The sequence below is a fragment of the Malassezia sympodialis genome, genomic scaffold (assembly GCF_000349305.1).
Source record: "Malassezia sympodialis ATCC 42132 genomic scaffold, msy_sf_11, whole genome shotgun sequence".
Classification (NCBI taxonomy): Eukaryota; Fungi; Basidiomycota; class Malasseziomycetes; order Malasseziales; family Malasseziaceae; genus Malassezia; species Malassezia sympodialis.
The window spans coordinates 283,844-309,490 of NW_017387809.1; the positions used below are offsets into that span (position 1 = coordinate 283,844).

The following is a 25,647-nucleotide window of genomic DNA, read 5'->3' on the forward strand; positions in this document are numbered from 1 at the left end:
TGTACTTTCGATGCGAGAATATCTATCGCGCATTGTGCCACACGAGCGCGCTGCTAAGCTGTGGCAGGCTGTGCCGCCGGCTGTAGAGGAAGAATGGCGGGTCATGCTCGATGGGCTGATAGGCCTCGACGATGCGTCGAACGCAGAACTAGCAACGTATGATGTACCGTACGAGTTAGCACGCATAAACTCAGAACCTTCCAGTACACCGCACATTGTGCGCATGATGGATTACGTCCAGACTGAGATCCAGGCATCCAAGCGCTCCGACATTCTACTCCTAGGCTATAAGTCTACGCCTGGCATAACGGCTCGTGAGCGCTGGACTAACACACACCCCAACACTATTTTGACATCCTTGCTCCTGAATACGGTATGGCATATACTGTTAGAGCGCCTGGGTATGCCAGTGTTTGCCTATCTTTTGTTACACAGCAGCTTCTTCCTCCCGCTGGACGCACAAGCGCATGATACGTACGTCCAGATGTGGGGCATCCCCCTCACCGAGCGTCAGCCACGTCGAGACAGAAATCTCAGCAGCGTGTCGCGGCCGACAGGATCTACCAGCCTCACTGTGCCTATGCAGCAAGTCTACTTGCCTCGCTCGCTGCTATTTTATGCACGTCCACACATGATCGCCCGGCGCGGCGTATGCTTGGGCCTTCCACCAGAGCACCCTTTCCAGACAACGACGCTGCCTACGCATTATGAGCGCCGCGTGCACACTGCCCGCATTGTCCAAGGCATGTTCCCCCAGGCCTTTGGGCAGGGCTATGCATGGGAACCCCGCGTACCAAAACGTGTGCGGCGATGGCCAAAGCACCTGCAAGCCGTGTCTTCACTCGTATCGGCAATGCTAAAGCGGCACGCCAAATTCCGGTACGACCGGGCACTGGAGCTATGCTGTCCTAGCGCCCTCCCACGCGGCCGCGCAGCTCGCGCGCGGCGTAGCCGACTGGCTACTCAGTTTGCCGGTCCCGAGACAGCTGTCGCACCGTGGCCCCATGCCAGTACGCAGGTGGACGCATCACTGACCCGTGCGTCCGTGTCGCGCATGGCGACGGAGCCTCGGTTCTTCAAATATGCCACGTCAGCGGGTCGCGTTAGCTGGTTCGTGCGCCTGGTCCTGCATCATGTCGTGCCGTTCGCCTTCTTTGGCAGTGTGCACAACCGGCGCATTGTGTGCCGGAGTGTGAAGCGCCTTGTTCAGGCGCGGAGGTATGAGCGTGTGTCGCTGTTTGATGTACTGCAAGGCTTCCGCACACGCGACTGTGCGTGGCTTGCACACCCCGATTCGCACTGGGTTCAGCGCCGACTATGTGAGTGGATGTGGTGGCTGTTTTCCCAGCTTATCATTCCCCTGCTGCGCACGACCTTTTATGCCACGGACACAGCAGCTTTCCGTCAGCGTGTGCTGTACTTCCGCCAGGATGTGTGGGTGCAAGTTAGTCGACCACTTTTGGAGCGCCTGCGCACCGACCTCTTTGAGCAGGTGCATGAGCCTGTCCATGCGTCTGTGCCCTATGCAACGGTGCGCCTCGTGCCCAAAGAGACGACAGTGCGCCCGATCATTAATCTACGCCGCCGTATGCCTGGTACCGGACGATCAATGAATGCGCACCTGCAGAGCGCCTTTGATGTGCTCTCGTATGAAGCTGCACGGCAGCCCGAGCGTCTAGGCGCGGCAGTTGGCAGCATGAAGGGCCTATACATGCGCCTCAAAGCCTACAAGGACGTCTTGCTTGCTACATACGCCCAACTTCCGCGCCTATACATGGTGCGCGCAGATATTCGCGCAGCATTCGACTCACTCGACCATACACAACTCCTCAAGGTTGTGCGTGCTTTGCTGCCAAAAGAGGCGTCGTACGTCGTGCAGCGTTACACGCACATCCACACGACCGATCGGCATGTGTGGCGCGTCACGAGCCGCCGCGCCTGGCCCGATGCGCAGTACCCCAGTTTTGTGCCGAGTATGCAGGGCCAGGCGTCCACCTGGCACCATGTGGTGCTGATGGACGGCGTCACATACCCGGTGGAGGAAGCCTCCGAGATCCTCGAGCGCGTTGAAGCGCATATTACACGCAGCTTGGTCCGCCTGGGACCTGCACTGTATCGCCAGAGGAGGGGCATACCCCAGGGCTCGATCCTATCGAGCCTGCTGTGCAATCTGCTATTGGCCGACGCGGAGCGCACGTACCTCCCGCTCGACCCTGGCGACTGTCTGTTGCGGCTCACCGACGACTACTTATTCCTATCGCCGAGCCTGGAGCGTGCTCGTGCCATGTGCCTGGCGCTGTACCGTGGCTTTCCCGAGCACGGGTGCCATATTGCGCCTCATAAATGTCTCGTCAACTTTGATATGTTGCTGCCTCACGGCTACGTGGTGCCGCGCATTGCGGCGCAGGCACCGTTCCCGTGGTGCGGCGTGCAGATTCACCCGTGCACACTCGGGATTGCATCGGATACCCAAAGATACCCCTTCCATATGGGCGACACACTCTCTGTGCGTCGCGGCGGCCTAGGCGCCATGCTGATCCGCCTTGTGCGGCAACGCACTATGGCTATTTTCACTGATACGGCGCTCAATACCGTCGCGGGCGCGTATGCCAATCTGCTCGAATCCTTTGTGCTGGCTGCGGCCAAGCTGCATGTATGGCTGCGCCACCTGCCCTATGCGCATCCGCCGCATGTCCTGCGCACTATCACGCACGCCGTGCTCAGCACATGGCCGCTGCTACGCGTTCACACACGCGCAGCAGCACCAGGCGCCCAGTTTCATCTGAAGCGTCGGTGCGTCGAGTGGCTAGGCTGGTTTGCATTTGCACGCGTGCTGCACCACTGGCGCCAGCACGACGAACTGGTAGCTCAGCTGCACCGCACGCAGCTCGAGGCGCCGCAGTATGTCGAGGCGCGGCGCCAGGTAGGTCGACTTGCCCTTGAGGCATGGCCTACGCATGCCCGACGGGTCCAGAATGCCACTTGATTACTGGCTCGGCCCCGGCGGCGGAATATACCGTAGTGCCTGGAATGCTAGTGTTATCGCAGTCGAGAGCACCACAAGTGCAAATGTCGTGCCTAAGCCGAGAGCAAGTGAGACACCCACGACGGCGCCAATACCCAGCACGTTTCGCACCTTCGGAGGGCCCACATACGAGGCGAGTTCATGCCAGGCTCCTTCGTGTAGCTGTGCAAATGGAGTTGTGCTGTTCGCATGGGGCAAGGCGCCTGCGGCCAACACGACAGGATTTCCGTCCTCGCCTGCGTATGCAAACAAGTGGGACAGCCGGGTGTGTGATGGCACGGGCATGCGCACAAACGACCCATTGTAGTGGAACAGCTGGGTGTCGGAGCACTGCGTTGCCACAAAGGGGCCGTACGATGACACAGCGTGCGGCGCACAGGGCAGGGCTTGGTCGGGCACGGTCTGCCATCGACGTTGGGTATATACGCCCATATAATGTGAATTGTCTTGTAGTTGCAGATTGCCTACAGCCCAGAGGTGTGTGGTATTGGCACTCATGGACGTGACGAACCCAGCATGCAGGTCGTCAAGCTGATGCAGGAGGCCTCCATGCACGTCCCACGAGCATACCGGCAAGCAGCGACCCGGTGCCTGACCGGCGATAGCAATCAGCGGGGTATCTGGCACAGCGGCAAGCGCGGTCACATTCTGGACGGACACTGAGGGCCCCCAGCGCCGGCTCCGCAAATCCAGTGTGTACACGCCGCGGGAGTGACCGACAAAGAGGGTATGTTCCTGGGTATAGAGTGCCGTCACATGCTCCATGGAGGGTAGTCGCGGAAGCGGCTCGGTATGTGCCCCATCGTGGAGGACGAGGCGCCCACGCGTGGCCACAATAGCGCGGTCCTGCCACCATGTCACCACAGGCAGGGCAGGCGGCGAGCTGGCCAGCCCGATGGCCGGACGAGCAATGCGTTGTATATGTAGTCCACTAGGATGATGTGTTGTCCGCTTCGCAGCTGCTGGCGCAGGCAAGGCCAGCGAGCAGCAGAGCCACACCACAGCCAGCACGGCCGCCCTTGCGCGGCGCATCGCGGCGATGCGTGGAGCTCGCACACGCCGCGCGCGCGGGTTTTAAGTCACGTGATATGAGCACCGCGGCGGGCGCTGCCGTCTCCGTCGCTGTTCGGACGTTTGCTGACGACGATCATGGTTGCCCCGGCTCGCCTTTCGCGCGCATTTGCCTGGCCCTCTTCGGCTGCCTTGCGCACCCATGGTGTCTCGCGTAGTCTGCACATGTCGAGGGTGGTGCGTGCTGCGCCCGCCCCGACTTCGGCGGAGCAGACCGCCCAGTACCCGTCGGAGGGTATGTGACAATGGCTGACGCCAGGTTTCAACTCGTCTCTCTGGAAATACGCTCTTCTGGCGCTCGTTGGCGGTATTGTGGCCGTCCGCGCGCGTCCAGCGACCAAGCAGGAGGAGACGAAGCCCTACCTGACGGAGCTGCTCGAGTCGCTCTTTGTGCCTAAGGAGGAGGTGCAGGAGGAGAACCGCAAGCATCTCGACTGGTCGATGAAGAAGGCTGAGGCTCAGCTTCTCTTCCAGGACGCGCAGAAGCCACCGGCGCACCGCTTCAAGTTCCCTGCGTATGTATCTGCGACTGACGCCAGTGCCCTGGACCAGTACCCGCAGCGCAGCATCCCTGTTGGCTCGCAGCTCGATGCCTCGGATATCCAGCCCAACAAGGAGCGTGTGTAATCATGTCTACGTAGTTTGGCACTGCACTACAGATCTTCTGGCGCTGCGCTGGCCCGGGCCGCCTTGCCGCCGAGCCTGACGAGGGCCTTACGTAAGATGGTCAAAAAGGCCACGCCTGTCCACTTTTTTCTGAGCACAGGCCGATACGCTGCTGCCATGGCATCCTCGCAGAGCGGACCGGCCATGCGGCCCCGTCTGCGGACGTCGTTTGCCAAGGGTGACTCTCTTGTCCCCTTTTACTCGGGAGGTGCTGTGGCTGTGACCTCGGACGGCGCGCATTTGGCCACGACCTTCGGTTCCGAGGTGCATATGGTCGAGACTCGCACCTCGCGGATTCTGCACACTCTTTCTGGCGTACGTGGCTGCGGCTCACTCTAGGATGGCGAGGACATTAATAGCCTTACGATGACCAAGGATGATGCGTACGTTGTGACGGCATCGCGCGCGCTGGCCCTCAAGATCTACCGGCGGCCGGACATGACCCTCGTGCGCACGATCGCCAAGGCCCACGAGGCGCCCGTGGCACTTATGGCCACCGACCCCACATCGAGTCTTCTTGCCACCGGAAGTGCAGATGGCTCCGTCAAGGTATGGGACTTGGCCGGCGGCTTTTGCACGCATGCATTCCGTGGCCACGGCGGTGTCATTAGCGCCCTGTGCTGGAATGTGCAGGCGCGCCAGCCAGGCTCCCCAGCGCGCGCCGTGCAGCTGCTCACGGGCTGCGTGGACGGCAAGGTGCGCGTGTGGGACCTGCAGGGCTCGGGGCAGGCCGCGTCGAAGCCCACGGCGGTGCTCAGCGCGCACGCGGGCGTCGTGCGTGCGATTGGTGTGGCGCCAGGCGGTCACACGATCGTTAGTGGTGCGCGTGACCAGACGCTCGTGTTCTGGGACTGGAAGAATAGCCGCTGGCACCGCCGCGACATTGTGCTGGCGCAGGAGCGCATCGAGGCGCTCGGCTTTGTGGGTGACGCCACGTCGCCCCTATTCTACACGGCCGGCTCGCAAGGCCTGCTGCGCCTCTGGGATGTGCGCAATGGGCAAGAGGTGCATAAGACGCAGGTGCTCGAGCCTGAAGAGGAGGACGATGCGCTGCATGGCCTGACAGACGCGCTGTACGCTCCGTCGTGCAGCGCAATTGTGACGGTTTCTGCCACACAGGATCTCGCCTTCTATGCGTTGGGAGATGGCACACTCTCGCTTGAGCGCCAGCTGGTTGGCTATAATGACGAAATCGTGGATGTGGCGCTGGTCGGCGACGATACGCTGGCGGTGGCCTCGAACAATACGCAGCTGCGGCTGTACAAGCTCGATACCCAAGACCATGACGTGGTGCTGGTTGATGGCCACCGAGACATGTTGCTGAGCCTCGACACGTCGCCAGACCGTGCCTGGCTCGCCAGTGGCTCGAAAGACCGCACAGCCCGCATCTGGACGCGCGCCTCCGACGCGCGCGACGGCTGGGTCTGCCTGGGCGTGTGTGAGGGCCATGCCGAGAGCGTGGGAAGTGTGGCATTCGCGCGGCAGAGCGCAGGCGAGGTCGGTGCGCCGTTCCTCGTGACGGCGAGCCAGGACCGCACCGTGAAGCTGTGGGACCTCACGGCGCTCACGCCGGCGAGTCGGCAGGAAAAGCTGTCGTCGCTGCTCACGCTCAAGATCCACGACAAGGACATCAATGCCATTGACCTGGCACCGAACAATGGCCTGCTCGTGTCTGGCTCGCAGGACCGCACCGCCCGTGTGTTCCGCGTGCATTACCAGGCCCCGTCCAAGGCGAACCAGCACAAGGCAGCAGCGAGTTTGGAGCCGCTCGCGACGTGCAAGGGCCATAAGCGCGGTGTGTGGTCAGTGCAGTTCTCGCCGGCCGAGCAGGCGTTTGCTACGGCCTCGAGCGACCAGACGGTGCGTCTGTGGAGCTTGAAGGACTTTAGCTGTGTGCGTGTGTTTGAGGGGCATACGGGCAGCGTGCTGCGCTTGCGCTTCCTCCCGGGTGGTGCACAGATTGCGTCGTCCGGAAACGATGGCCTGGTCAAGGTGTGGAATGTGCGCGACGAAGAGTGTGCGGCCACGATCGATGCGCACGAGGACAAGATCTGGGCGCTGGCCGTTCGTCCCGAGACGTCCAAGGCGCCGCTGCAGGTCGTCAGCGGCGCGGCTGACAGCACGATTACCCTCTGGAACGACACGACAGCCGCCGTCGAGTCGGAGAAGGCGGCAGCAGCCAAGGAAGCAACGGAGCGTGAACAGGCGTTCTCCAACTTGCTCGTCCTGAAAGACTACCGCAATGCGATTGCGCTGGCGTTCCAGCTGAACCAGCCGCGTCGTCTGTTTCAGTTGTTCACGCAGGTGGCTGCATCGCGCCCTGACCACGATGCGATCGAGTCGATGGACCGCCTGCTGGCGGACGCCCTGGGCGTGCAGCGCCACGCGGACGCGGAGCTCGGCAGTATCACGGGGCTCGCGGCGGTGGACCGCATTATTGCAGAGCTGCCGCGCACGCAGGTCGTGCAGCTGCTTGGCTATGTGCGCGACTGGAATACGTCGGCGCGCACGTCGGCGACGGCGCAGCTGGTCCTGCATGCGGTGGTTCGGCAATGGGAGGCGGACACGCTGCTCGAGGCCTTTGACGAGGCGCGACGTGCGAAGAAGGAAGGCTTTGTGTCGGTGGCCGCCATGCTAGAGGCGCTCCTGCCCTACACAGAGCGGCACTATGCGCGGGTCGACCGCATGCTCGTGGAGAGTGCCATGTTGGACTATACGCTGCAGGCGATGGACGGTGTGCTGGGTCCTGTGGCCGACGCGGAGGCGGACACGAGGAACGATGTGGCCGTCGACGATGTGGATATGGACGAGGCAGCTGAGGTGGCAGAGGCAGACGACTCAGAGGTAGAATAGCTACACAAACATGCCTAGATCGTGCCGCGCATAGTCGTTGCGCTCGTCGTCGTGGTCCACGAGCGACGGGTAGTAAGCGACGAGAGCGTCTTGCGCACCCACATAGTTGGTGTTGTACGTGCGCACGTACGCCTCGCGCACCTTGCGGGCAGGGTGGAAGAGGCCCTGCAGTGTATGGTACAGAATCACGCCGGGCCCGAGCGACACGCGCAGCGCTTCCACGGCGTCCATCACAGCATTGATCACGTGCGGCGACGTCTCGAAGATGTTGGGCCACACGAGGTTCAGCAGGTGCTGCATCGCGTCCTCCTTGCCGAGGCCGGCCGTGCCCAGTGCGAGGTGCCTGACGATGCTCGCGGCGGTCTGGCGATGCACAACGTCGCGGTCCGTGAATGCATCGTCGAGCAGTGTGACCACACTGTACACATAGTCCTTGCTCATCTCGCCAATGTATTCAAAAACCCAGCTGAGCGCCTTGAGGCACCCGTGCTTCACGTTCAGCTCGGGCGTGCGATACTCATTCAAAATCGCAGGCAGGCAGGTGAACGGCCCACACGTCTCGGCCACGATCGCGATCGCGACCGTAGAGCACACTCGGCTCTGGCGCTCCTGCACACGCAGGTTCGTCAACAGAACTTGCAGCACATCCTGTGGCCCAATCGCCTTGGCAATGTACCCAAAGCTGTTGATTGCCGCGCGCCGCACCGCCTTCTTGTGCGCCTTGAGCAGGTCCAGCAGCTCGAAACAGATACGCATCCACTCGCGCGCACTCACAAACTCGGCGCCGCGATCCGCGATACGCCCGATTAGGTTGATGCTCGCTTCTTGGACACGCTCGTGGCGGTTGCGCAGGATCGGCGTCATGCGCGGCAGCAAATCCTTCACCGGCGGGTTCATTTGCGTCATGCCCACCACGTTGGCAATCGCGCCCTCCGCAGCAATAATCGACGCGAGCGCCTCAGGGAACTCTTCGCCCAGCTGCTCAAAGAGCACCACGCCCAGGTTCGACAGCAGTGAGTCCTCGCCACACTGCTTGATCACGACCGCGAGCTTGGTTGTGAGATCCGCAGCTTGCTGCCGCGTGCTCGCATTCTTGTTGTTCAACCGCCAGAGGATCGTCGATACAATCTGCATCAGGTACGGCTTGATCCGCATACCCAGCGCATTCGCAATCGTGCCTGTGCCGTCCAGCATCACCGAGTCCTCCACCGACTGCTCCTGGAATGCATACATCATGCCGTCCACGAGCTGCACCTCCAGCCGCTCATCCACGTCCGCGGTGCCCAGCGTGCCAACCACGTGCTGGATCGTGTCCATGGCCATGCGGCGGAACGGCTCGCTGTCGTCCTTCAAAAAGTGCACGAGGCGTCCCACAACCTCGCCGACGCCCACTTTCTCGGCCAGTGCACGCGTCGATTCCACGACCTCCTTAAAGTTGCGGCGGTCCAGCGCCATGCGACGCACCCAAAAGTGCTTGAAAAAGTCGGGCACCAGCTCCGAGCGCAAGAACGTGCCTGTGACACCGTCGGTCGCCGCCGCCTGACGCACGACGCGCAGCACAATGCGCCGCATATCGTCGTCGGCGCTCTGAAACTCGCGGATGAGCGTCGGCGTCACTTCCTTGACAAAGTACAGCGTGCTGTCCGAGTCCATGAGAGGGATGATAAAGCCGATCGCCTTCAAGAATGCAGCGAGACCTTTGCCCCGGTGATGCCGAATACCGACCCACAGCGGCTTGAGCACATTCTCAAAGCTTTCAATACCGTACGGCGCGGAGGCCTCGGCCAGCGCCGACAGGGCCAGCGCTGTCATCGTCTTGACTTTCTGCTGCTCATCCTCAAGACCCTGACCGATGCAGTCAATCAAGCCTTTGAGATGCGGTAGCACAGCGCAGCCCATCATGATCGCCATTTGCTGTACCACACGAATCGCCGTATGCCGCGCCTGCCAGCTCTTCTTCGAGCGGCATACCGCGCGGAGGAACGGCAGAATCGCAGGAATACCCAGCGCGGATGCCACCACAGCCAAGGCACGCGCCGTCGTGTTCCGCACGTACTCGTCCGCATGGTCAATGTCTGGGCGCATCGTGCTGATCATATGGGCGAGTCCGGCTGCCTTGGCCAGGTTGCTGATAATCTCGCGGCCCTCGATACGCACATAGTAGTCCTCGTCAATGAGCAGTGGCTCAATCACCACTAAGATGCGGTGGACGTACGGCCGCACGAGGTCGTCCAGCTTGTACAGGACCCGGTCAATGACCTTGACCAGTAGGTGCCGCTCATGGTCCTCCAGCGTACGCTCCATAAGCAGCGGCAAGATCTTGTCAAACAGCGGCCCAGGCCCAAAGTCCCGTGCGCCATCGGCAATCTGCCGCAGCGCCTGCTTCCGCAGCTGCGGCGTACCGTTCTTGATCTTGAGCAGCAGGCGCATGATCTCGCGCTCCTTGGCTTCAGCACGAGATAGGCGCTCCTCTTCGTCGTCTTCTTGGAGCACCTTGCCAAAGTACTTTTGGTCCTCGGGTTTCATAAATGCAAGCTGCCCAACGCCCGGCACATCGGTAGGCAGATCCGCCACAATATCGTCGGCCATCGAGCCGAGCGTCGACGACTCGTGCATGGTGAAGCCCTCGTTGCCCTCGGGCGCCTCGGCCAACTTGTGCGCGCCGGTGCGGATGGGCGCATAGTCAGGCGGCGGCTCGACAATGATATAGCCCTCGCTCGGAAGAAGCGCATCAAGCTCTGCATCTGACATAAATCGCACGCGAGGATTGCGCGGCGCACTCCCCTCAGCGGCAGGTACCTCGTCCCACCGCGAGCGCTTCTTCGTCGCCTCGTCCGCCGGCGCCTCGTCCCAGCGCGAACGCTTCTTCGTTTCCTCAGCAGGGGGCGCATCGTCCGGTGCCACATCCCAGCGGCGCTTGCGCTCCACGCGCGGTGTGGCTGGCGGGGTCACGTCTCGCTCCTTCGCGTCTGCATCGTCTTTGCCACCCTGCTCAGCCTCGCGCTCCTTGTCCTCAATAATGCGGCGCACACGCTGCTCCTCACGCTCTAGATTGGCGCGGCGCATGGCTTCTCCGTACCCTTCATCTTCCTGTGCACCATCCGCCGAGAATGGATCGCGTCGGTCTGGGCCCAGATCCCGCTGGAAGCGCCGGTTATGGTAGTCCGACTGCCGCGCGGCAATCTGGCGCTGCGCCACGCGGTCCGCGAGTGGATCAAACGAGTCGTCAGCGAATTCATTAAGTAGATGCTGGGGTGCAGAAAACGCGTCCAGAGGGTTTGCACGTCGGTGCGCGGCGCCAATGTCGTCGTCATCGTCGCCAGCGTCGCCGTAGCTGCGATCGGTCGGCAGCGAGTCGACGTACGACGAACGCGATGTGCGCGCGCCATAGGTCTCCTCGTCGCCTTTCGTACTCCCGAAACCAATGTCGCCCTTGTTGGCCTGTCGTGTAGCCTGCAGGCGCTGGACGTCGTCCAGCTCCTGGTTCGACATGGTCGCCACCGAGACTAGGAACGACGGCGCGCGCGGCAGGTCTTTCATCACGTGATTTGACGACAAAGCGGTGGCGTCGTCTCCTAGCGGCAACGGCCAGGATGGCGCCGAGGGCGAAGGCGGGGGACAAGCAAGGGTCGGAGCTGGTACGCAAGAGTGCCGGTGGCGAATACACGTTGAGAGATGTGCAAATAGGTGCCAAGTTGTTCGTCGAAAAGACGAATCCGGACAATGGAGAAGACGAGCAGCGACTGGCCGAGGTGTTGTCGATCCGAGAGCGACGTCAGAACCGTCTACATATGTTACAGGCGATGCAAGAGCGTGGTGATGAATGCATCGAGGAGAAGGAGCCTGAGATCGACTTTTATGTGCACTACTGCGACTTTAACAAGCGTCTCGACGAATGGGTACCCTCGACGCGGCTTGTCCTGTCGCGCGAGATGGAGTGGCCCAAGCCGCCCGAGCCTGCGACGAACAAGCATACGAAGCGCAAGGTCGTGCAGGGTGTGCGCTCGGTGCAGACCACACCGACGCCCGGCACGTCGCCGAGCGCGAGTGTTGAGGACGTGAAAGAGGAGGAGACCTTTAGCAAGGAGAAAGAGGTCGAGAAGCTGCGCACCTCGGGCTCCATGACGCAGTGTGCGAGTGAAATATCGCGCGTGAAGAACCTTAATATGCTGCAAATGGGCAAGCACCAGATCGAGGCGTGGTATTTTAGCCCCTACCCGATGGAGTATGCCTACATCGACTGCCTGTATGTGTGCGAGATGTGTCTATCGTACTATCCGTCTGAATTTATGCTCAAACGCCACCGGCACAAGTGCACGATGCTGCACCCACCCGGCAACGAGATATATCGGTGCGACGACATTAGTTTTTTTGAGATCGATGGCCGCCGCCAAAAGACATGGTGCCGCAACCTGTGTTTGCTCAGCAAGTGCTTCCTGGACCACAAGACGCTGTACTATGACGTGGATCCGTTCCTCTACTACATCATGTGCCAGCGGGATAATGCCGGGTGCCACTTGATCGGCTACTTTTCTAAGGAGAAGGAGAGCGCCGAGGGCTACAACGTTGCCTGTATTCTGACGCTGCCGCAGCACCAGCGCAGTGGCTTTGGGCGCCTTCTCATCGAGTTTTCGTACGAACTGTCCAAGCGCGAGAACAAGCTCGGCAGTCCAGAGAAGCCCCTCTCGGACCTGGGACTGCTCGGCTACCGAGCCTACTGGTCCGAGACCATTGTGGAGCTGCTGCTCCAGACGGACGAGGACATTAGTATTGACGAGATTGCCACCAAGACCTCGATTGTGCATGCGGACGTGCTGCAGACGTGTCAGGCGCTGAATATGCTCAAGCAGTACCAGGGCAAGCACTACCTTGTCCTGTCCGATGCGATCATCGAGAAGCATGAGCGTCAAATGAAGAAAAAGCGTCGGCGAATCCATCCAGAGCATCTGAACTGGAAACCGCCGGTGTTTACGCGCGACCAGCTTCGCTTTGGCTGGTAGTTGTATAGTAGGAATCTGTACAGGAGCCCATCACCTGGCTGCGCAACCCGTCGAGAAACGCCGCAGGATACAGGAGCCAGGTGTCCCACGCGTCGAGCACGGCAAGGATCGGCCCTCGCACCTTTTCGGCGGTCATGCGCCCCGGGCAGGCTCGCACCGTCGCACCGAGATGCGCAAAGATCGGCGGAAGGTGGACCTGGAAGGCGTCGCGGTATTTCCACGCGCCAGGGACCGGCGCCGCCCCGTTGCACAGGATGTCAGAGACAACATACAGCCGCGCCAACTTGCGTGGGATCGGCGTCGAGGCAATTTGGAGCGAGTTTGCCAGGATGGCCGCCAGGGTATCTGCCGCCTGTGCATGGTCAAGAGCGAGCACCATGCAGCGTGCAATGCGCTCGCGACGCAGGGTCAGGCTGCGCAGCATGGCTTTGAAGCGCTGAGCAGCGAGGGGGCCGAGTGTCGTTGACGTCTCGGCCTCAGAGGCCTCCTCCGAGTCGGTAGAATACAGCGATGCATACCCATCATCAGCGAACGACACACCCATCTCTGGATCGGCAGCAGGCCGTGCATGCTCTCCACGGTGTCGGTATGCGATGCGGCGCCGTGGCCGAGGCGCATCGCGTGCAGGAAAGGCCGGTACGGCAGGGCAAGGCACGGGCGGTGCCCACGCCACCTGAAGTCGTGCTGCGCCCCAGGCGCGTCCAGGGGCCTGTGTGTGCGCACGCTCTGCATCGGCGCGGTCCATGAACGCCACGTACCCTGCGCGTCCGTCTGGGGCATCGCGGATCTCGACGAGCGCAACGGCGCCCCATTCGGCAAAGAACAGGCCTAGCGAGCGTTCGTCTGCAAGAGGGGGTATTGGGCGCACGCAAAGATTGGTCGATAGGTCGACAGTCGAGTCCCGCGGCGCCGTGTCTGGGCGCGGTGGCGGAGCGACGGCCGCCACTTCGGGCGCCCTAGGTTCGCGCTGCTGCATTTGCGCAACGAGTGACGACAATGGACCATGCCGCGGCTGCTTGCGCGCGGGCATAGGTGCCTCGTCCGGCTCATCGTCGGCAAACGCCCGCGACACGCTCGGCGCCGGTCGCCGCGACGGCCCAGCGTCGCGCATCGCGCAAGTGGAGGCGCAGAGCACGATCGACTCGTCGAGTTGCACTGGCAGTCGAATCCTACGATAGTATGGACGCAAGGAAGCTCGGAATATGGGCTCTCACGCATCTCCCGCCAGTGGGAGATTCTCCAGACGGAGCCGAACGCAAGAGGCCAGACAACGCTTTTTTGGGGAGTCAGGGTCAGGCCGCGATGGCGCACTTAGTCCCAGCTCGAGGTAGCAGGCGCAGCGGCGCCCGTGTCGGCGGCCCAGTCCTGGGCAGCCTCAGCGCTCCAGTCGACCTGCTCGTGGCCGGCGGCGAGGTTCGCGGCGATCGACGGGTTCACGCCGCCGGCACCAGCGCCCTCAATGGCAAAGTCCACCGACTCGATACCGGCGTCCTGGATGGCGTTGGCAGCAGCAGCCTGCTTGGCCAGGGCGGCCTCGGCCTGCTCGCGCTCAATCTCCTCAGGGTCGCGGTAGAAGAACATGTCGACCATGACGTTCCAGCCGTTGGGGGTGCGGGGCACAATGCCGCGGAGACGCAGGAACTCACGGCAGAGCAGCCACCACATGAGACCGATCGAGTGACGGCCCTTGTTGTTGGCGGGGATGGCCACGTCGACGTGGCGCAGGGGGGCGTCGGTGTCGCACAGCGCAATCACGGGAATGTTCACGTACGACGACTCGCGGATGGCCTGGTGGTCCACGCGCGGGTCAGTCACCACGATCACGCGGGGCTCCTTGAAGGAGCGAGTGATGTAGTTGGTGAACGAACCGGGAGTGAAGCGGCCGGCAATGGCGGTGGCGCCGGTGTTCGCGGCGAACTTGAGCACGGCGCGGTGGCCGTAGGTGCGGCTCGAGATCACGCAAATGTCGGCGGGGTTCTCGACGGTCGCCAGGATACGGGCGGCGAGCACGAGCTTCTCCCACGTCTTGCCGATGTTGATCAGGTGGATACCGTCAGCACGGCGCTTGTGGACGTAAGGAAGCATCGCCTTCTCGCAGTTCTTGGTACCGATGTGGACCTGAGCAGCGAGAATGAGGCTGATGTCCTCGGGCGTGGGGTTCAGGGCGGCAGGGTGCTTGTCGGCCATGGTGGATCCTAGTGGTCAGGCACCGCGGGACGTACCTACTCCAGAAAGGTGCGTGTGAAGAAGAATGAGCGCCGTGCCGCGGTGCAGAAGGTATGTTCGGCCGAGCGTAGTAGTTGGTCACGTGTAATATAGTACTGCGGCCGGGGGACTCGCGTGCGCGCGTGGAGCGCGGCGGCGAAGAGGCGAGCGGATTTTCCCACAGGGCTGAGAACGTACAGCTTCGACTCCCTCAACGAACAAGGTGCGTAGTCTTTGCGGCCGCCGTGGGTGTGCTCCGTCCCTTGCGAAGAATGGCTACTAACACTTTTTAGCAAGATGTCTGAGCGTGGACGTGGTGGCTTTGGACGTGACCGTGGCCGTGGCCGCGGTCGTCGCGGTGCGCGCAAGGATGAGAAGGAGGAGTGGGGTGCGTATCGACCGTGCTAACGACAGTGCCTGTCACCTCGCTCGGTCGTCTCGTCAAGGACGGCAAGATCAAGTCGATGGAGGAGATCTACCTGTTCTCGCTCCCCATCAAGGAGTACCAGGTTGTGGACATGCTCCTGCCCAAGCTTACGGATGAGGTGATGAAGATCACGCCCGTTCAGAAGCAGACTCGTGCCGGTCAGCGCACCCGCTTCAAGGCGTTCGTGGCCATTGGTGACTCGGACGGCCACCTGGGTCTCGGTGTCAAGTGCGCTAAGGAGGTGGCCACGGCCATCCGCGGTGCCATTATCATGGCCAAGCTCTCGATCATCCCTGTCCGCCGTGGCTACTGGGGTAGCGCCCTCGGTAAGCCCCACACGGTGCCGACCAAGGTGTCGGGCAAGACGGCGTCGGTTATGTGCCGTCTTGTCCCCGCCCCCCGTGGTACGGGTATTGTGGCCTCGCCGGCGCCGAAGCGTCTGCTTCAGCTCGCTGGTATCGAGGACGTGTACACGCAGTCGAAGGGTCAGACCGCCACTATGGGTAACTTCCTGAAGGCCACCTTCGAGGCCGTGTCGAAGACCTACGCGGTCCTTACGCCGGACCTCTGGCAGGAGGTGCCGGTCCCTCCGACGCCCTACGTGGAGCATGCCACGCACCTTGCGCGTGCCGGCAAGAAGCTCCACTAACGGCCACCTAGCTCGTCGTAGCTACAAAATTGCACAGTCTGATGCCAATAGAGGGATTCGCGAGCCGGCGGCGGCAGCGCTCCGATATATCACGTGATTAGCCGGCGGGCTCCGCGGCGGGCGCCAGCACGGCGGGTCAGCGCTCCTCCCTCTCGTCGACGACGATCATGATTGCCCGTGCCTTCTCGCCCTCGACGAACGCCGCCCGTGCCGTGCGCGTGGCTGGCCAGCAGGTGCGCTACGCCTCGAACCTGCCGATCCCCCCGAAGATTGCCACGCCCAAGAGCGTCGGCAGCGGCAGCACGGGCAGCAACACCGACGCTGTGGTTGACTTTTACAAGGCTCTGCCCAAGGGTCCCGAGCCTGAGAAGCGCGTGACTGGCATCAAGGCCAAGTACTTTGATGGAAAGAACGCCAGCGGCAAGCCGCTCGTCGCCACCATTGCTGCCCTGATGCTCTTCGGCTATGCGCTCGAGTACAACGGCCACCTGAGTATGTATGTCTGACTGACGCCCAGAGCACCACAAGAACGCCCACCACTAGGTATAGGACGGTACTTGCCAAGCCTGACCCGACTCTGTGTCGTACGTGTGCCGCGCCGGCAGAGCCCGCTCCGCGGTCGCACTACGTATGGGCCTCTATAGCTGCGCGCCTCTATAGCCGTCGCGCGCCCTGCCGACGGACACGGCAGGCTGCTGCGTGGACGCGCGCTACCGCGGGCGGAACGGGCGCAGCGCTGGCGGCCGCCAAGTGGAGCGTTTCGCTGTCGCGCCATGTTCCAGTATACCCCGCCGCGGACCAGCGCGCTCTCGTTTACGCAGCTGGTCCTGTCGGACACGCTGCAGGCAGAGCTCATGCAGGCGACGCAGCTGCGCGCCACGCTCGAGCAGCTGCTGCGCCAGGCGCCGCCCGTGGAGCCGCTACGCCTCGTCCAGGTACGTGCGTGGCTATTGACGCAGGCCGTCAGCGAGTACCTGCCCTACGCGCAGGCGCTGTACGACAGTATGCTGAGGGACGCGATCCTCTTGCAGCAGGAGCCGACATTTACGTGGCGCTCAATCCTGGTGCCTGGCACACAGGTGCAAGTCTGTGGCCTCGCGGGCGAGCTGAGTGCGATGCATGTGCTGTATGGGATTGCGCTCAGCAACGAGGCTGCCGCCATGGTCGACGCGCTGGGCGCGTACGAGGTAGACCGCAGCCTCAGCACGGCAGAGCGCCGCGCGCGCGATGAGCGCCTCAAAGTGGCCACCGACCTGCTCAGCCGCGCGAGTGGCGTGTTGGATCATGCGGGGACCCATGTGCTGCCCGCGTACGAGCGCACTGCGCCAGCGGCGCGCCCCCTTGAGCTCACCGCCAGCGGCCTGCAGGCGCTGTCCCGCACCGTGCTGGCCGACGCGCACGCGCTGGCGATCCGCAAGCTGCAGGCGCCGGCGCTGGCGCAGGCCACCGACACACTGACGCCCGGCCCGCCGCTCCCAGCGGGCCATCCGTCGCCGAGCCTGCTCGCCAAGCTGCACCTGCACACGTCGTCGCTGTATGACGAGGCGCATGCGCTCTTGAGCCAGGGAGTGCGTGCCCCTGCGGCGCCGCGAGCCAAGCTCCAGGAGACCCTGCACAAGATGAAACTGGATCCGAGGGCGCCGGAAGCCGCCACGAGTGGGCTGCGGTACATGCGACGCGAGGCGCAGTGGCACCGGGCGCTGGCCTACAAGTGGCTCGGCGTGGATGCGGGCGAGCAAGGGGGCGATGTGGGGTGGGGCATCGCCTACCTGCGCACGGCGCTCGAGCTGCTGCAGGCGCTCGTCCCACGGCCGGCGCTGGACGCCCTGCGTGGGGCGCGGCGCTCAGGCTCCGTGCGCTTCCGCACGACGGAGGAACGCATGGCCCTCGAGCACGCGAGTGTCTCGCGCTGGCTGGGCGCCTACACGAAGACCAACGATACCGTCACGTTCCACCGCGTGCCGGCGCCGCAGGAGGTGCCGCAGTACACGCCCGAGGGGCGCCCTGCGCTCTTTGCGAAGCCGTTTGAGCCGCGCGTTGCGTTCCATGTGGATGCCGTGTCGCCTGACGCGCGGGCTGTGCCTGGCGGCTGTGAGCCCCCACGCACGTATGCGGGCGCCGACGCGTACTACTAGCGAGCATAAGACAAGATAGCTACGTTCACTGCTGCTTGCACTCCTGGGGGTCCTGGCGCGCAGGCGGCGCATCGTCGTCCTCGTCGTCGTCGTCCTCGTCGTCGTAGTCATCCAACGCATCCTCATCGTCCCACTCGTCTGCATTCTCCACCTGCAGGGCCTTGCCGGTGAAGAAGTCGATCGCGTGCGGGATGATGCGGTCCTTGAGGTCCTCGCCAACCTGGTAGTCGAGCTCGAGGCGCTCCTCGAGCGCGTCCAGCTCGTCCTCGTCCGCGTCGTCGTCGTCGCTCGGGGGCACGGGCGGCGCAAAGAAGTGGAAGAACGAGTCGGTGGGGACGAGCCGCTTGACGGTGCGTGTCTCGTTTGTGTTCTTGTTGCGCTGCTTCTTCGTCTCGACGCGGTGCGTCAGGTCGTTCTCCGCGGACGTCCATGCAATCTCTGTGCCCTCGGCGTGGTCGTACACGAGGTCGCCGGAGAGGCCGACCTCGTCCTGGTAGAAGTACGTCTTGGTGAGCACCTCGTTCGTGAAGAACTCGTTCTTCGCAAAGACGAACAGCAGCTGGAAGCCCTGCTGCGCCTGGTCCGGCGCAGCGTCGCCCTGGCTGTCCAGGTAGCGCAGGCGCACGTCCGTGAGGTGGCGCAGCGCGCCCTCGTCGCGCTCCGTGATCAGCTCCGAGAGCGCCACGTGGTTCTTCAGCGCGGTGAGCCAGAACTCAGGCACACCCTTCGGCGCGTCCGTCTTGATCGAGATGTTCGCGAGCGAGCGCGGCTTCTCGCGCGGCGCCTCGTCCTCGTCCTCCGCGTCCTCGTCCTCCTCGTCGTCCTCCGGGTCGACGGCCTCGCCAGCCTCGACCTCCGCGGCGGTCGGCTCCACGGAGCCAAGCACAATTTCACGGCGGCGCGCGTACAGCGGCTCGTAGCGCTCCGCAAACGCCTTCTCGAGCGCCAGGAGCTCGCGCTGGAACGCCGCCTCGAGCTTCTGGTGCTCCACGTTGAGGCCCTTGAGTCCCTCCACGCGGCGGCGCACCTCGTCCGGCAGCGACTCGATGTAGCCCGACGAGCGGCCGACCAGCGTCGACAGGCGGTCCTGGATCATACCCGTCAGCGCCGCGCTCGGCAGGCCGGCGACCGCGTCGGAGGCGCCCTCGTCCTCTTCGCCAATCGTCGGCACCGCCGGGCGGGCCAGCGCCTCGCGCTCAATCGGTGCATTGCTCAGTGGTGTGTTCTGCGGCGTAGGGGCCGTCAGGTCCGAGTCTTTTTTCCTGGCGTCAGCGCATCCTACGCACTTTCCAATGTCCATCGTGGCGGGCGGAGTCGTCGCAGCCGGGGCCCTCCGCGTGTGGGGGTCAGGAAATATGCCGTCACGTTGTGTCCCGCGGCGCACGTGGCCGCCGCCGTGGCCGCCGCTCCGCCGGCGGAGCAGCGACGCGAGGCGCGATGGCTACGCCCGAGCGCCCGCGCGACGTGGCCGCACACGTCGACCGTCTCCTCGCCGAGGCGGGCGGCATTGAGCAGGGTCACCTGCAGAGCGCGCAGGCGCGCGTCCATGCCGCTCTCGCTGAGAACCGCGCGCACGCCACGGCGCTGCGCGAGCGCCTCGCGCACGGCGCGGCGCCGTCGGCGACGCACGAACCTGCGGCGAGCGCACTGCTGCAGGCGCTCGCCACGCTCGAGACGCATGCAAGCCGTGCGGAAGCGAGTGTCGGCGAGATCACCGCCGATATCCGGTGGCTCGACATGGCGAAACGCCACGTTGCGCAGTCCATCGTCACGCTGCGCCGTCTGCAGATGCTCGTGCGCAGCACGTTCCAGCTCGAGCAGCTGTGCGATGGCCGGCAGTTCCGCGAGGCGGCGTCTGCGCTGCAGGCCGTGCAGGCGCTCCTCGAGTACTTTGCGCCGTTCGAGCGCGTGCCGTACGTGCTCGAGCAGCGCACCAAAATGGAGCAGCTGCACGAGCGCCTGCGCACCATGGTCCTCGCCGAGTACGAGCGCGCGTTCCAGGCGCCGCGCGCGCGCTGGGACGCGCGCGAGTCCGTGCTCCCCGACGCTGCCCTCGTCGTCGAGGCGCTCGGCGCCGACGTCCGCGACGCCCTGATGGATACCTACTGCACGCGCCAGCTGCGCGAGTACCGCCGCGTGTTCCGCGCCGTCGACGAGGCGGGCCAGCTGGACAATGTGGCGCGGCGCTACGCGTGGCTCCGCCGCCTGCTGCGCACCTGGTCCGACGAGCACGCGCCAGCCTTTCTGCCGGCGTGGCACGTCGACCGCCGCCTGCTCGCGCTATTTGCCGAGCTCACCTTCGACGACCTGCGCAGCACGCTCGTGCGCGAGCAGCCGCGCCTGCACGTCGATATGCTGCTGAGCGCCCTGCATGCCACGCAGGAGTTCGAGGCGCAGGTCGCGCGGCAGTACGGCGAGCCTTGGGCGCGCGTCGTCGGGACGCGCCGCCTGTCCGATGCGTTCGCGCCGTACCTCGGCGTGTTTGTCGAGGCACAGGACAAGCAGCTCGCCGAGATGCTCGCGCAGCAGGCGCCCGCGCCGGGCGCCAGCGCGGCTGCCGCTGCTGCGTCGCGTGTGCCGGAGCCGGGCCTGAACGACGAGCCGGTGCGTGTGCTCGCGTCGTCGACGGACCTCGTCACCTTTTACCGGCAGACGCTCGAGCGGTGTGCGCAGCTCGGCCCCCATGCGCCGGTGCGCGAGCTCGCGCAAGTGTATGCCAAGTGGCTGAAGCGCTATGCCACGGATGTGCTGCTGCCCATGGCGCAGCAGTCGCGCGACACGCTCGAGCTGTGCACGGTACTCAACACGGCCGACTATGGCTCAACGACGTGCACGCAGCTGGCGCAGCGCGTGACCGAAAAGCTGCGCGCACTCGAGGGCGCCGCCGAGGCGCCGCCGTGCGTGCTCGACGCCGAGAAGGAGGCGTTCGTCGGCGTCGCGGCGGCGGCCCTGCAGGCCCTGGTGCGTGGGCTAAGTACGTCGCTGGACGGCGCGTTCCACGCGCTCCTCCGCCCAGACGTCCCGTGGACGCAGCGCGAGACGGTGGACGACAAGTCGCCGTGGGTCGATCTGCTCGCGAGCGGCCTCGAGAGCGTGGCCGTCGTCGTGCGGCACCACGTCGAGAACAAGAGGTACGTGCGCGCGTGGTGCGACAAGGCCGTGACCCTGGTCACGACGCGCCTCCTGCAGACGATCGTACGCCTGCGTCCCGTGCGCGCGCGCGCCGCCGCGCAGTGGCTCGCGGACGTGCAGCATGTGCGCAAGATGCTGCACGAGCTGCCGCACTTTTCAGCGCCGGGCCGGGCCTGGGAGGCCGGCGGCGCGCCGCAGGCGATGCAGGCATCGTACGTGCGCCTCGTCGACCGCGCGGTCGCCAAGCTCGAGCCGATCCTGCGCGTGCTCGCGGGCCCCGAGGAGCCCGCGGCGATGGTCGCGGCGTACCGCGAGCACGTGCAGGACCAGGCGCTCGCGAACTTCCAGAAGCTGCTCGATCTGCGCGGCCTGCGGCGCCCGGACCAGACGCCGTGGGTAGAGGCGTTCCTCGCGGCGATCGATCGTGCGCCGGAGGCGCTGCCGACGACGTCGGCGCTGTCGGCGCTGCAGCTCGACCCGAATGCGGACGTATATGCGCTGCCGGAGCTCGGCGAGCGCCGCGACGAGTCGCACGATACGCTGTCGCCGAACCGGCCCAGCACGCCGTCGAGCGCGACGGCTCTCTCGCTGCCCGACTGGAAAAAGTTCGGTAGCATGTTTGGTGTGGCCCTCGGGCAGCGCCGCCCATAGGCACTGGTATCAGCTATGCAAGGCGCACGAGGCGCGCGATGTCGGCGGAGGGCAGGTCGCCGCGGACGGCCACGCGCCTGTGCAGGGTGTCGGGACTCGCGGTGTCCGGCGTGTGCGGCGCAGTGTCCCGCAGCGCGTCGTCGGCGGCAGCGAGCACGCGGCCCATGGCCACGGCGTGCTCCGGCGAGGCCGTGCGGACCCATACGAGGCCATTCACGCCCACGGCTGCCTCGAATGAAAAGTGCGCGGCCACATGCTTCAGCAGCTGGTGCTGGGGGCGCAGGAGGCTCTGGGCGAGGGAGCACGCCACCGGCCACACCATCGCCGTGTCGGGCTCCGTGCTCTTGAGCTCGCCGAGCCCCTCGGCCTTGCCGGTGACGGCGTCCACGCAGCTGATCTCAGGCTCCGTCCACGCCTCCGCGCGCACGACGCGCGCGTACACGAGCGCGCCGATCTCGAGGTTCGGCCGGTTGCGCCGCGTCGCGCCCTCGAACGCCAGCACCGGCAGCGTCGCGCTGTGCGCGGCGAACAGCGTCACCGTATACGACTCCATGCCGCGGTTCGTCACTTGCCCGATCACGCGGTCGCCAGCCACCGGCACGTACCGCCGCTGCAGGCCGTCGACGTACCATGCGTGTACGGGGGGCGCGGCGCCCGCGCGAGACCGCTCCGCCTTTTCGACGTGCCCCAGCGCACCGGCGCGGAAGGCCGTGAGCGACACGGCGCCGTCCTCCGTGCGTGCCGGCGTCGGCAGCACGCCTGGACCCAGCTTGGTCTGCGCCATGGATGGCGCCGCGTCGCGGATCTCGTCGCCCGGCAGTACTACGACCATGGGCGCAAAACGGGCGTTCCGGCCGGCGTAAATGCGCCGATTTTCATGTGGAGCGCCGAGGTCTTTCTCTTTTTCACCTACGTCTCCATGGTACGTTCGCCCAGACGCCCGGCCCAGGATGCTTGTCTATCTTATCCACATTATCCGAGCACGACTCCGACGACAACACAACGACACTGAGGCCCGGGCTCAGCTAGGGACGCGGCTCACACCCAGAATCTCGATGGCGCCCGTAGCAACGTAGACACTGCGCGTTTGGCCCATAGCCCGCCGCCCACCGTGACCTGGCAGGCTGCTGCTGCTGCTGCTGCTGCTGCTGCTGCCGCCGCCGCCGCTGCGCACGCTGCCGCGGTGCCGCTCTTGCCCGGCCGCTCGCAGGCGCCCTTGGAGGCCGCGTACTATCACGTGACACACTGCCCGCGCCGCTCTGTCGCTGCGGGCGGCGCTCCGACGTCCCATCACGATGAGTGGCCTTCTGCGTCGTTCCCTGCTGGCCGCGCGCCCCCCCAGCGCGCGTGCCATGTCGTCGAGTGTGCGCATTCTCAAGAGTGCCGATGCGCCTGTGCCGGCGAGCGAGGCGACCGCGAAGCGTGACCTGGTCGACGAGCAGGTGAGCCGGATCGGCGACCCGGCCCCTGTGTCGCTCGTGAGCGATGCGCCGGGTACGTGCATGTCCTAACACGCAGAATCGCTCCACCAGCGCACTGTGCGCATCTTCCAGCCGGCCAAGCCCGCGACGATGTCCGGCAAGGCCGGCACCAAGGACTGGCGCGTCGACTTTGACATTCTCCAGGGCTCGGGCCGCTGGGAGAGCCCGCTCATGGGCTGGGCCAGCACGTACGTACCTCCCTCTGACCCCAGTGCCGATAGCCAGCAGGCCCTGTCGATGAAGTTCGACACGAAGGAGGACGCCATCCACTTCTGCGAGAAGCAGGGCTGGAACTTTTTCGTCCAGGAGCCCCACAAGGCGCGCATCCCGATCAAGAGCTACGCGGACAACTTCAAGCACTCGCCCGGCAAGCTGCGTATCGTGCACACCAAGTAAGCTCCGTAGCCCATAGTCGCCTGTGCCACGCGAGCCGCGGCGCTCTCCTCCACACTCGTCGCCATGGTCCGGTACGGGCAGCTCGTTGTACGTGCTGGCGGGTCACTGACGCGCAGGTTGGGCCGCCCGGCTCGGGCAAGACGACCTACTGGTAGGCAGCGCACGGCATTAACGGCAGCCACGGCATGCACCAGTTTCTCACGGCGCTGGAGCGTGGCGTGCACATTGTGAACCTGGATCCCGCCAACGACACGGTGCCGTACCCCTGCGCGATATCGCTCGCCGAGCTCATATCCGTCCGCGACGTCATGGAGGAGCTCCAGCTTGGGCCGAATGGAGCGATGCTCTACTGCATGGAGTACCTGGAGCACAACCTCGACTGGCTCGAGGCGCGTCTCGCGGCGCTCGAGCACGACTATGTCATCTTTGACCTCCCCGGGCAGGTCGAGCTCACGACGAACCACCCGAGCCTGACGCGCATCCTCGAGCGGCTGCAGAAGCAGGACTGGCGGGTACGTGCGCGCCGCTGACGCCAGCTGGTCGCCGTGCACCTCTCGGACGCGACGCATATCACCGATCCCGCGCGCTACGTGGCCCTACTCATGCTCGCGCTGCGCGCGATGCTCATGCTCGAGCTCCCCCACGTCAATGTGCTGAGCAAGATGGACCTGCTGGACGACGCGCAGCAGGAGCAGCTCGGTACGTGCGGCGGCTAACGCAGCGTTCCCGCTCGACTACTATACCGAGGTCCAGGACCTCCGCTACCTGTCCGACCACCTCGCCGAGACGCAGCCGCGCGTCGCGCGCATGTGCGCCGTGCTCGGCGAGCTCGTGGAGGACTTTGGCCTCGTGGCCTTCGAGCCGCTGGCGGTGGAGGACCAGGCCTCGATGCTGCATCTGCTCGGCGTCCTCGACCGCGCGATTGGCTACACTGTAGAGGGCGCTGCATAGACCCACATGCCTGTCCCCCCCGCCGGCCGACGCTCCCACCGGCTCTCGATGCGTGTCGTGGCGTGGTGGCTCTGTGTCGCCGCGCTCGTGCCGCTGGCGGTGCAGGCGGCCGCGAACGCAACGGCGATGCCTGTTCTTGCGCTCGTCCCCACGAACATCTCCTCGTCATGCTACACGCTGCTGACGCAGCTGGACGAGGACCACGTATTCGACGAGTGCACACAGCCACTGATCAACGCGACGAATGCCTTTGCGACGTCGTCGCAGGGCCCGCAGCCCGCGAATATGTCGAGCGCGCTGCAGGGCCTGTGCGCGGCCAACGACGGGTGCGATCGCCCGCTCGTGCACCAGTTTATCGCGCAGTTCTGGGACCAGTGCGCCGACGAGCTCGAGGCACGGCAGGACCAGGTCGTCCAGCTGTACGAATACCTGTACATCTTCATTCCATTCCGCGATGCGATCTGCTCCCGGAACCAGCAGGGCGACTATTGCCTCTCGGCGCTCGCGCCCAGCATGGCGGGCGATGCTGACACCGACATGGTCCAGCTGTACCGCCGCGGCGTGCCGGACGTGGATGCGAACGACGTCGAGAGCGATGCGTACTGGGAGCGCGTCCTCCCGTCGATCCCCCGCGCATCGACGCTCGCCGCCAAGGCGCCCGACCTGCCCACGCTGCAGCCACAGCAGGTCTTCTTCTTTCTCTCGGGCTCCTCGCCCAAGGACACGCTCTGCACCGAATGCGCGCACCATGTGCTGGCGTCGTACATCCGCTTTGAGCTGTCCGCACCCTTCGCGCTCGGCCTCGACTCGTCGCCCGTCCTCCAGTCGCAGCAGGCCATATACGAGCAGGCAAAGAAGGTGTGTGGCGCCTCGTTCGTCGAGCAACTCAATGCCGAGGCGGGCATCCAGGCATTCTCCGAGCCGGCCTCCGGCGCAGCATCCCTCTCGCCGCCGCGCCTGTACGCCCTGGCGGCCGCACTCGCCCTGCTCCTCTGTACTGTATAG

The 25,647-nt window shown here is 64.6% G+C and overlaps 13 protein-coding genes and 1 pseudogene across 14 annotated transcripts; 9 read left to right on the forward strand and 5 right to left on the reverse strand.

Annotated features, from left to right (window-relative positions):
• Positions 1-10: 10 nt before the first annotated feature.
• Positions 11-2,943, forward strand: MSY001_2448 (uncharacterized protein; the record flags this gene model as incomplete). The annotated part of the gene is made up of 2 exons (XM_018884302.1): positions 11-2,901; positions 2,928-2,943. The coding sequence occupies 2 exons, from the start codon at positions 11-13 to the stop codon at positions 2,941-2,943; spliced, it is 2,907 nt and encodes a 968-aa protein (XP_018740975.1).
• A 1,876-nt stretch (positions 2,944-4,819) lies between these two features.
• On the forward strand, positions 4,820-7,615 carry MSY001_2449 (uncharacterized protein; the record flags this gene model as incomplete). The annotated part of the gene is made up of 2 exons (XM_018884303.1): positions 4,820-5,077; positions 5,102-7,615. The coding sequence occupies 2 exons, from the start codon at positions 4,820-4,822 to the stop codon at positions 7,613-7,615; spliced, it is 2,772 nt and encodes a 923-aa protein (XP_018740976.1).
• Positions 7,616-11,107, reverse strand: MSY001_2450 (uncharacterized protein; the record flags this gene model as incomplete). Its single annotated transcript, XM_018884304.1, has 1 exon — positions 7,616-11,107. The coding sequence occupies one exon, from the start codon at positions 11,105-11,107 to the stop codon at positions 7,616-7,618; it is 3,492 nt and encodes a 1,163-aa protein (XP_018740977.1).
• A 101-nt stretch (positions 11,108-11,208) lies between these two features.
• Positions 11,209-12,615, forward strand: MSY001_2451 (annotated as a pseudogene). The gene is given in 2 exon segments: positions 11,209-11,253; positions 11,263-12,615. Coding segments are annotated over 2 exon segments (1,398 nt in total).
• A 30-nt stretch (positions 12,616-12,645) lies between these two features.
• MSY001_2452 (uncharacterized protein) lies at positions 12,646-13,726 on the reverse strand (the record flags this gene model as incomplete). Its single annotated transcript, XM_018884305.1, has 2 exons — positions 12,646-12,649; positions 12,705-13,726. The coding sequence occupies 2 exons, from the start codon at positions 13,724-13,726 to the stop codon at positions 12,646-12,648; spliced, it is 1,026 nt and encodes a 341-aa protein (XP_018740978.1).
• A 200-nt stretch (positions 13,727-13,926) lies between these two features.
• MSY001_2453 (uncharacterized protein) lies at positions 13,927-14,802 on the reverse strand (the record flags this gene model as incomplete). The annotated part of the gene is made up of 1 exon (XM_018884306.1): positions 13,927-14,802. The coding sequence occupies one exon, from the start codon at positions 14,800-14,802 to the stop codon at positions 13,927-13,929; it is 876 nt and encodes a 291-aa protein (XP_018740979.1).
• A 315-nt stretch (positions 14,803-15,117) lies between these two features.
• MSY001_2454 (uncharacterized protein) lies at positions 15,118-15,896 on the forward strand (the record flags this gene model as incomplete). Its single annotated transcript, XM_018884307.1, has 2 exons — positions 15,118-15,169; positions 15,235-15,896. 2 exons carry the CDS (start codon positions 15,118-15,120, stop codon positions 15,894-15,896), a joined length of 714 nt encoding a protein of 237 aa, XP_018740980.1.
• Positions 15,897-16,063: 167 nt separating this feature from the next.
• On the forward strand, positions 16,064-18,031 carry MSY001_2455 (uncharacterized protein; the record flags this gene model as incomplete). Its single annotated transcript, XM_018884308.1, has 2 exons — positions 16,064-16,388; positions 16,557-18,031. 2 exons carry the CDS (start codon positions 16,064-16,066, stop codon positions 18,029-18,031), a joined length of 1,800 nt encoding a protein of 599 aa, XP_018740981.1.
• A 25-nt stretch (positions 18,032-18,056) lies between these two features.
• MSY001_2456 (uncharacterized protein) lies at positions 18,057-19,331 on the reverse strand (the record flags this gene model as incomplete). Its single annotated transcript, XM_018884310.1, has 1 exon — positions 18,057-19,331. One exon carries the CDS (start codon positions 19,329-19,331, stop codon positions 18,057-18,059), a length of 1,275 nt encoding a protein of 424 aa, XP_018740982.1.
• A 137-nt stretch (positions 19,332-19,468) lies between these two features.
• Positions 19,469-21,814, forward strand: MSY001_2457 (uncharacterized protein; the record flags this gene model as incomplete). Its single annotated transcript, XM_018884311.1, has 1 exon — positions 19,469-21,814. One exon carries the CDS (start codon positions 19,469-19,471, stop codon positions 21,812-21,814), a length of 2,346 nt encoding a protein of 781 aa, XP_018740983.1.
• A 13-nt stretch (positions 21,815-21,827) lies between these two features.
• MSY001_2458 (uncharacterized protein) lies at positions 21,828-22,646 on the reverse strand (the record flags this gene model as incomplete). Its single annotated transcript, XM_018884312.1, has 1 exon — positions 21,828-22,646. The coding sequence occupies one exon, from the start codon at positions 22,644-22,646 to the stop codon at positions 21,828-21,830; it is 819 nt and encodes a 272-aa protein (XP_018740984.1).
• A 463-nt stretch (positions 22,647-23,109) lies between these two features.
• MSY001_2459 (uncharacterized protein) lies at positions 23,110-23,691 on the forward strand (the record flags this gene model as incomplete). The annotated part of the gene is made up of 2 exons (XM_018884313.1): positions 23,110-23,308; positions 23,333-23,691. 2 exons carry the CDS (start codon positions 23,110-23,112, stop codon positions 23,689-23,691), a joined length of 558 nt encoding a protein of 185 aa, XP_018740985.1.
• Positions 23,692-23,754: 63 nt separating this feature from the next.
• Positions 23,755-24,642, forward strand: MSY001_2460 (uncharacterized protein; the record flags this gene model as incomplete). The annotated part of the gene is made up of 3 exons (XM_018884314.1): positions 23,755-23,778; positions 23,847-24,203; positions 24,445-24,642. 3 exons carry the CDS (start codon positions 23,755-23,757, stop codon positions 24,640-24,642), a joined length of 579 nt encoding a protein of 192 aa, XP_018740986.1.
• A 48-nt stretch (positions 24,643-24,690) lies between these two features.
• Positions 24,691-25,647, forward strand: MSY001_2461 (uncharacterized protein; the record flags this gene model as incomplete). Its single annotated transcript, XM_018884315.1, has 1 exon — positions 24,691-25,647. The coding sequence occupies one exon, from the start codon at positions 24,691-24,693 to the stop codon at positions 25,645-25,647; it is 957 nt and encodes a 318-aa protein (XP_018740987.1).